Source organism: Castanea sativa, chromosome 11 (genome assembly GCF_040712315.1).
Source record: "Castanea sativa cultivar Marrone di Chiusa Pesio chromosome 11, ASM4071231v1".
NCBI classification, from domain to species: Eukaryota; Viridiplantae; Streptophyta; class Magnoliopsida; order Fagales; family Fagaceae; genus Castanea; species Castanea sativa.
Genome location: NC_134023.1, coordinates 60228783 through 60239048, shown reverse-complemented (window position 1 = coordinate 60239048; position 10266 = coordinate 60228783). Strand labels below are relative to the sequence as shown.

General features: G+C 31.8%; 1 protein-coding gene across 1 annotated transcript; it reads left to right on the top strand.

Annotated features, from left to right (window-relative positions):
• Nucleotides 1-3776: 3776 nt before the first annotated feature.
• LOC142617738 (putative LRR receptor-like serine/threonine-protein kinase At3g47570) lies at nt 3777-8022 on the top strand. The gene is made up of 3 exons (XM_075790694.1): nt 3777-6543; nt 6794-7210; nt 7991-8022. Exons 1-2 carry the CDS (start codon nt 3840-3842, stop codon nt 7201-7203), a joined length of 3114 nt encoding a protein of 1037 aa, XP_075646809.1. The 5' UTR covers nt 3777-3839; the 3' UTR covers nt 7204-7210; nt 7991-8022.
• Nucleotides 8023-10266: the final 2244 nt, after the last annotated feature.

The window sequence follows — 10266 nt, the reverse complement described above, 5'->3', positions numbered from 1 at the left end:
ATTTGCCACTTCATGAGATTCTATACATAGCCAAATTAGCCTTCCCTCACAATACACACTTGTACCAACTGCCTCTTCAACCATATTGCACATACCAGTGGAGTTCATCTCCACCGTCCTCTTCTTTTTTCTGCATGCTTTTATCCTTCTCTGGTGGTGTGGCTTGTTAGTCACCTCTGTTGTTGGCGGGAATAATGAGACCGACCGGTTGGCGTTGCTTGAGTTCAAAGCCAAGATCACTGATGATCCTCTCAGATAGCACCAGCAGCTAGCCAACAAGGCTTCTAGTCTGATAATGATTAATTCCTTTATCATTGCAAATTATTAGCACTAAATTAGATGTTTGTCACCCACAATTTGATGATTACGAACAAAAAAGAGCAATGTGTTCTGAGAAGATCATACCATAAAGGTTATTAAGAAGCGTCCAATAGTTGCTTATAGATCTTGTAATGAAAGCCTCTATATGTTTAACGAGATCCTTTTTTTTTTTTTGGCTTTCCAGATAATATCTTTTGAAGTATACTTAAATAAAAAGAGATGGTTTATTTCACATTATATTTTATGAATTTAACAGTATGCACATTGTAACGTTATTTTAAAATTTGAATAATGCAACATTAGATGTATATTTAAATTTTTGATAATTAATTTTAGAGATTAATTTTTGTAAGGATATAGTATAAAACTCATGTTTTACCTCTCCAATCTCAACATATCACAACATCTTATCATATATTTAAGAATAAGTATAATCACACACAATTAATTCTAATACCCATATATAGTTCAACCAAATTAGGAGTTATTGAGATATTATTAGGTGTTGTAGAATGTATTGAATTTTAAGTAAAATGTTAATGTGGCAATTGGATGGTGTAAAACATGGATTTAAACACCCCATCCTTACCAAATTTGGACTCTTAATTTTAATGAAGAAATTGATCATTTTCCAATTCAAGAAAAAAACCAATGAATGGTCAGTTGTGAATTAGACCAAAGTGGACGGAAATAGACTAAAGTGAACCAAAATTGGAATAAATTGGACCGAAATTGACCGAAAATGAAGGAACTTTTCTATGAAACTTGAATGCCAAATAGCATTGATTGAATTAGTTGCACTCTCCCAGCGACAACATTTAAGCTGACCAATTTAATTTATCTAGCAACAAACTTTGAAAAGATGAGGGGAATGCCAAAGTATTTGAGATTATACAAGAGAACACTCTTTAAGATTAAAATATTCTGCTAAATCAAAATTACACTTAAAAGTTAAAATACATTAAAATCAGTTGAAATCAAGTCTCCAAAATACGATTTTAAAAAAGAAGCCAAGTTTCCAAATAATTTTAGGGAAATGCCAATTTAAGTAAATAACTAATATTAAAAGTATTATTCTACAAATCTAACCAAAATCTTAGGGTGATTTTTATGCACATAGCTCTTGAATGTAGATCGATCGTGTCTATTTGGACTGAACCAAAGGCAGCACTTCTAGCAGTTCCCAAAGCGAATGAAAACGGCTTGTCAAACATGATTCTTGAAGGAGAAATGTTGAATTTTATCAAACTTAATATTATACTCACATATGAGTATATGCCATATCTTTGTTATAGCTTCTATAATGGAAGACATTATTAGCTTTGATACTTGAATGTTGCCCAACTTATTCAGTGCTCACAATTCTATCCCCTCACTGGTTTATAACTACTATAGTGGAAGATACATTTAGTTTTTACCCCCAAAACAACGGTGTTGTTTATATTTTTATGTATATATGCCATATCTTTCTTATAGCTTCTATAATGGAAGACATTATTAGCTTCAATACTTGAATGTTGCCCAACTTATTCAGTGCTCACAATTCTGTCCCCTCATTGGTTTATAACTTTTATAGTGGAAGATACATTTAGTTTTTACCCCCAAAACAACGGCGTGGTTTATATTATTATGTATTTACGAATTACGAGACTAGTACGCATTCTTTAATAAACAATGAATACCCTTGTGGAATTTTTCATGTGCTTTTTTGGTGTCAAGGGCTAGTGCCACGGTATTGGTGTGTATGACTATGAACATAATTTGGTTTGGTGGTCATCAGCAAATATCATATTCTAAATTCCTAATAGGAGGAAGAATTATTTGTTTCTATTTTTTTTTATGGGAAATACTTGACCATTTATTGTCTCTCTTAAACTTTCTATTGGATCTCATTAAATCAGTTTCTTAGGTTTTCTTTTTTGTTTTTTGAGAAGCCAGTTTATTAGACTATCAAATGAGCTTATGTATGCCTTAAGATAATTTAGACATAGGCTTGCATAAAAAAAAAAAAATTGAATTCTAACAAAAATGTGTGGTAATTTAAAAAATGGTATATCGATATTGATCTCTACTGAAATATTTCAAATCCCTCACAAAATAGAAATAACTTTTGGTACAATATCAACTCTCTTGATTAAAAAAACTCAAAATCAATTTATGTTTGCTTTGGAATTTATATTTCTTATTTGTCTTATGAAAGTTATGATATGAAAAATACATTTGAAAGATAGATTTTTATATTTTTTTGGACTATTTTAGTCAATTTTTATATTTTTACTAATTATATATATATATATATCTAAAATTAATTATGACATTATCACAGTTCAACCTTGATTCAATCTTAAAAACTTTGAATCTCTCATTTTTACGATTCTTTTAAAAGCCTAAGTCTAAAAACCATGCCAAACTTACATCATGTGACCAAATTTTGTATGTATGTATGTATAAAATATATGAAAGAAGAAAGGAAAAGAAAAGTAACATGACATGTAGGTCCATAAGGCATCTTTATCATCTAATCAATGGGTTAGGTGAATAGGTGTGAATAGAAAACCAGCGGTTTATATATGGTCTAAGTCCATAATTAATCTTCAGGACACATAATGATCGTAGAGGTGTATTGTTAATTGAAGTTTCGATATAAATTGATTATATATATATATATAATTACTTTAGTTAGTTACTAATCTTACTAGTCTCGTGCTCAGAGGCTCTTTTATTTTATTTTTATTTTTGTTAATGGTTAACAATTTACATCTATTATAATTTGAAAATATATTTTTTTACAAACAAATAAAAATAATAAATTTTAGAAATATGAAACTTTAATTTCTTTTTTGGACGTTAGTTTGAAAGTGGTATAGTGATATATAGAGAAAAGTTTGGGTATGAAAAATAAGATGAACGTAATGGGAAAGAAGACTGAATTTTAGAAGATCTCTTAGTTTTTTTTTTTTTTAAAAAATTGGGGGCTGTTTTACTTTTATTGGATGAAAAATGAATAAAAAATGCTAAATTTTAGGGAATAAAAAGATGAACCTAAAGAAAAAAAAAATCTAAATTTTAGGAGTCTCATTTTTAATTTAAAATAAAATTTGTTATTTAATATTTTTGACTATATTTTTAAAACACCTTTTATTGGTGAAGATACTTTTGAATCATGTAAAAATTCAGTTCAAAGGTGACATTTTCTTATAGTGATTATACGAGGATTAGTGACTTCTCGTCTGGAAACGTGTATTTTGGGCTTAGCCGAGTACAAACGCTACACTTCTCTAAAAGAAACAAACCTTAATTGTTAAAATGCAAAGGGGGCAAACTATAGCATTCCACGTGGATCATGGGTACACGGTCTGATTAATACAAGATGATCAGACAGACAAAATTCTCGCACCAAATTTCTTCTCTCTCGCTCTCGTTATAAATTTGCCACTTCTTGAGATTCTATACACAGCCAAATTAGCCTTCCCTCACAATACACACTTGTACCAACTGCCTCTTCAACCATATTGCATATGGGGCTTTCCCAGTGGAGTTCATCTCCACCGTCCTCTTCTTTTTTCATACATGCTTTTATCCTTCTCTGGTGGTGTGGCTTGTTAGTCACCTCTGTTGTTGGCGGGAATAATGAGACGGATCGGTTGGCGTTGCTTGAGTTCAAAGCCAAGATCACTCATGATCCTCTCCAGCTTTTGAGCTCTTGGAATGATAGCATCCACTTTTGTCAATGGCGAGGGGTTACCTGTGGTCGTCGACATCAGAGGGTCATTGTGTTGGACCTGCTGCGATTTTCGGAACTGGTAGGCTCTATATCACCACATGTTGGTAATTTAAGTTTTTTGAAGCGTCTGTCACTATTAGACAATAGCTTTCATAATGAAATTCCTTTAGAAATTGACCGTTTACGCAGATTGCAATTCCTACGACTGTACAATAACACACATATTGGCAAAATTCCAAGAAATTTATCCCATTGCACCAACCTCAATTACATTAATTTTGGTCGCAACCTTTTGGATGGGGAAATACCTACAACTCTTGGCACTTTGTCAAAACTCCAAATCGTTTCTTTTGAAGGAAATAATTTGACAGGAAGTATCCCACCCTTTTTCGGTAACTTATCCTCTCTAGAAGTGTTTTCTGCACATTCTAATAACTTGGGTGGGAGTATCCCTCATTCTTTTGGCCAATTGACGAAACTTACAAATTTTTATGTCGAATTAAATAGGTTGTCTGGAAGAATTCCTCCCTCAATCTTCAATTTGTCTTCGTTAGAGGAGTTTGATGTAGGAGGCAACCAAATCCAAGGGCACCTTCCGTTGGACATAGGAATCACCCTACCAAATATCAAACGTTTAAGCATTTTTGCCAATCAATTTACTGGACCTATCCCTATTTCAATATCTAATGCCTCAAATCTATGGCTGCTTGAACTTAATGAAAATAATTTAAGTGGAAAAGTTCCTTCTTTGGAGAAGTTAAACAAACTTTCACTATTTTTAATATACTTTAATGAGCTTGGAAATGGAGGGGCAAATGACTTGAGTTTTCTTTGTTCTTTGACAAATGCCACATATTTAAAGATAGTTGAAATACATATAAATAACTTTGGGGGAGAGTTGCCCAAGTGCATTGTCAATTTCTCAACTACCCTCACCGTATTGAATATAGGAAAAAATAAAATATCTGGGAACATTCCTCTTGGGATAGGAAATCTGATCAATTTGGAATGGCTAGTCATGGCGTACAATAAATTATCAGGAAATATTCCTTTTGAAATTGGAAAACTTCGAAAGTTACAACTTTTGAGATTATCTGAAAACAATTTCTTTGGAAACATTCCTTCCTGCCTTGGAAATTTAACTATTTTGATAAATTTGCTTTTAGAAGATAATAATCTTCAAGGAAGCATCCCTTTGAGTCTAGGCAAGTGTGAAAGTATGAATAATTTGGATCTTGCTAATAACAATCTCAGTGGTACAATATCATATCAAGTTATTGGTATGTCATTCTCAGCAATTTTTCTAGACTTGTCAGGTAACAAATTTACAGGTGTCCTTCCTATAGAAATGGGAAATTTCATAAATTTAGAATACTTGGATATTTCTGAAAATATGTTGTTTGGAAAAATTCCAACAAGTCTTGGTAGCTGTGTAAAACTAGAAAATCTAGCCATGAGAAGCAACTTCTTTCAAGGGGTCATTCCTTCATCTTTGGAATCATTAAGGGGCCTTCAACTTTTAGATCTTTCTAAAAACAATTTCTCTGGCAGTATTCCAAAATTTTTGGAGAGCTTTATCTTCTTGCAGTTATTGAATTTGTCTTATAATGATTTTGACGGTGAGGTACCAACAAATGGAGTTTTCAAGAACATTAGTGCAACCGTGATTAAGGGAAACAGTAAGTTATGTGGAGGCATGCCAAAGTTTGATCTTCCTGTATGTAAATACAATAAACCCAAGAAGAGGAAGTTGACTCTTTCCTTGAAGCTAATAATCTCTATACTTTGTGGCCTTTTTGGAATAACTTTGGTGATTTCATTTCTACTTCTCTTCTCTTTTAAAAGAAAGAGAAGGGAAAGTATTTTAAATAATTCACAAAATTTACTCTTGAATGTATCTTACCAAAGTCTCCTAAAAGCTACAGATGCATTTTCCTCCACTAATTTAATTGGTGTGGGAAGCTTTGGATCAGTGTATAGAGGAATTCTTGGTCATGATAGATGTATAGTTGCTGTCAAGGTGCTCAACCTTTTGCATCGTGGGGCTTCCAAAAGTTTTATTGCTGAATGTGAGGCTTTGCGAAACATCAGACATCGGAATTTGGTAAAGGTACTCACAGTATGTTCAGGTGTTGACTATCAAGGTCATGATTTCAAAGCTTTAGTATACGAGTTCATGACTAATGGCAGCCTAGACGAGTGGTTGCATCCAATTTCAAGAACAAATGAGGTTCTTGAGGAACAAAAGAATTTGAATCTTCTTCAAAGATTGAATATTGCTATTGATGTTGCAAATGCATTGGAATATCTTCATTATCATTGCCATGCACCAATTGTTCATTGCGACCTCAAGCCTAGCAATGTTCTTCTCGATGATGAAATGATTGGACATGTGGGGGACTTTGGCTTGGCAAGGTTCCTTCTTGAGGCCACCGAGTGTCATGCTAATCAATCAAGCTCTATTGGATTAAGAGGAACAATTGGTTATGCTCCTCCAGGTGAGTACCTTTTCTATTTTTGAATATTAAATTCTTTTCTTTCTTAATATTTCTTGGTGTACTTTCAAGCATGAAATAGCTTAAGGAAGCCTTTTAGAAGATGGAGCATGTCCTGAAAGAAATTTCTAACCTGTCATAATTTTTTTCCTTTTATATGCCACTAAAGAGCTCTTTCAAAGTTTTGCTATTATAATTTTTTTTTTATATGAAGCAAGATCAATCATATTGTGAATGTTCTGTGCAATTGCAGAATATGGTTTGGGAAACGAGGTGTCAACTTGTGGTGATGTCTACAGTTATGGCATACTATTATTGGAGATGTTCACAGGAAAAAGGCCTACTGATAACATATTCAAAAACAACTTGAACCTTCATGATTTTGTTAAAGGAGCATTGCCCGAACGAGTCATTAACGTTGTGGATCCTATTATACTTTGGGAAAGAGAAGGTATGGAAACAAGGACAAATGATACTCACATTCAAAATCGAATAGGAAGTCCCAAAATTCTGGAGTGCTTGATTTTGATATTTGGAATTGGAGTGTCTTGTTCTATGGGATCTCCAAGAGAAAGGATGAACATGATTGATGTTGTAGCTCAGTTGCATTTGATTAGAGAGAAACTCCTCAGAACTAGAATACGTGGAGAAAGAGTAATTTAACTTACAGGTAAATTGTTTCTTATAGTACTTGTTGCTCTAACCTTTATGGAGGGAGGGGGATCATATAGTCACACAATGTCATGTGCTTGTCACGGTACTTTCTTTTATTATAGTGAAATTGATAATATTGATGCCATGTGAAATTTGATTACATGATGGTACTATTCATATGATTAAGATTAGTCCAATTTGTTTTCTATGATTTAGAATAAGCTCTTTTTTGTCCCCCCCCCCCCCCCCCCTTAATAAGTTCGTTGAAAAACACATAAATCAAAATGAAATTTAAGCTATTTTCGATTTGGTGATTTCTACCATTGCTGAGGTTGAGATTATTGGCATTGTACTTGCACACTATACTTTTTTTTTATAGAGACACCTTTGATCTTTGATGTAGACATAGGCATAAATTACTCCAACTATGGAATTTTAATGGGTAAGAAGTTTAACTAATTTACTTGGAAATATTTAGTTATTTATAATCTCAACTATCTCACAAGTTCCTGCATAACATATCCATAAAAACGTTGAATGAGTTTGGGATTCAGAAGCTGAACCTTCTTGCATTATTATGAATCCTTTTACTAGCAAGACTAAAACTAAAATGGTTGCTTGATTTTTAAGCTATGGGAGATGGATAGTTGTTTCAATTCCTTACTCTTGAAGGGAAAACCTCATTCACCGCATAGCATTAATCTACTTTGGAAACCAAAGCATGTTCTTCCGATACATAGAAATGATTTCCCTTAATTCAATGATTTAGAGAGATAATTGTCTTCCTTGAATGCAGGAACAGAGGGCCAATGACCCTATTGGAAGGTGCTATCATGACTTGAGGAGGTTTTGATTTTGTATAATGTTGGAACAAAATAAGATTTGTAGCACCTCCTTTTGTTTCTATTAGCAATCACTTATTAGTTTATCTTGTATTTGTCCAAGTTTTTTTTTTTTTTTGGTAATCATATCTGTGGAATAATTTGTAACTTTAACATTACTTTAAAAAATAATAGAGACTCCGTGGATGTAGGCTTTCATGGCCGAACCACGTTAAAATTGTTGTCTTCTTTCTTTTGTTTGCTTTCATTTTCACAAAGGAATGTCATAGCTTGGAGCCTTGGATAGCTCCAGCAACCAAGAATTGCTTCTAGTTTGGTAATGAATCAAATGATTAGTTCCTTTGTCACTGCAAATTATTAGCACTAAATCAGATGTGTGTCACCCATAATTTGATGATTATGTACAAGAAAAAGCGATACGTACTTGCAGGATCATACCATTAACGTTATTATGAAGCACCCAATAGTTTCTTGTAGATCTTGTAATGAGAAATTTTTTATTCTTAACAAGATTTTTTTTCCAGATAATGTCTTCTGTGGTTTACTTGAAATAAATAGAGAGTATATTTCATAATTTATTTAGATTTTATTTTATGAATCTAACATAATACAACATATAATGTTATTTTAAATTTTAAATAATGTGACACTAGTTAGACATTTAAATTTGTAACATTTAATTTCAATGGAGAAACCAATCAATTTCCAATTTGAGAAAAGAACCAAGGAATGGTCAAAAGTGAGAAGAATAAATGTAAAACATACTTCGCGTGACTTTAATTTAAAAGTTAACTAGTCACAATGTAATGCGTATAATTATTTTGAAATGTAGTATAATGTATAATATATTCTTTAAATCTTATTATAGATAATTTGTTCTCTTTAAAAATTAAACAATTTCTAAAAGTAATTTCTATCTTTCTATTTTTACAAATATATAATTGTATCTTGTTTTTTGGTTTTACTATTTATATTGTTCTTTTTTGAAGTGGTCCATTTTCCTCTATTTTTTTTATTATGCATTATACTTTCTTAATTTCTTTTGATACAACTAAAATTTTTAAGTTTCAAATTTCTCATTCCCTTAAAGATGATTATCTTAATAATCAAAACTTATCATATAATTACAATTAATATTACTCAAATAATTTATAATACTTTCAACCCAAACTAGTTTTCTCTCATTCTTACCAAAGTGGACTGAGATGGATGAACTGGACTAAAAAGACTGAAGTAGATTGAAATGGACCGAAATAGATTGAATTTGATCAAAATGGTATAAAGTAGATAGAAATGAATCGAATTATACCGAAATGGACTGAACTGGATTGGCATGGATCAAATGGACTGAATTGGATTAAATTGAGCCAAAATTAGAAAGAATTGGACGGAATGGATTGAACTAGACCAAAGTGAACCAAAATTGGCCGAATGACCAATTGGATCAAATTAGACTGAAATGGACTTAAGTAGAGACAATTTAATACTAGTCTATTAATTAAAGCAGCTCCAAACTCCCATCACAATAAACATTATGCGTATTTTCTCAATATGAATAGCTTTATGATAAAACTCTCTTATGCTTCTACTCATTAATTCAATATATGTGTGGTATTGAATATCTGTGATAGAATTTAAGACTTATAAGCTTGAATTTCGAAGTATAACCTTTACATGACTAGATAAGAGATGAAAAAAGAACTATTGCGCACCCTTGGCGTGATAGTCATTTCACAAATATAAGAGCTTGTGAAGTGTGAGGGAGGCAAGGGCTATTTTAGAAGAGAGTTTCACATACACATACACTTAGATTAGACTAGACTATTAGAGTAAAATTCTATCTCATGTAAAATAAAATAAAAGGAAAAAGAAAGTATTTTTTTCTCATAATTAAAATTTCAAATTTCTATTGTTTCATAACATTGAGAGTTTTTCTATAATATAGCCTTAAGGCTTGTAGCATAAATGGTCACACTTTTTGAAATTTCAATAAAAGTATTAAGGGAGGAGTAATGGTATACGCAAACAATTTTACAACATTTTTACAAAATGTTGATATGACCAACCTTTTATTGGTTTTCATCTACGCTTACCATTAATATCACTTTTTTATTTACTAATAATAATTTATCATATCAGCAGTTTGTAAAATAGTTTGTATCTCTAGCATTATTCTTAAGGGAAGAGTAAAATAAAATTTGAGTTTTTGCTTTAAAGCTCTTTAATGTAC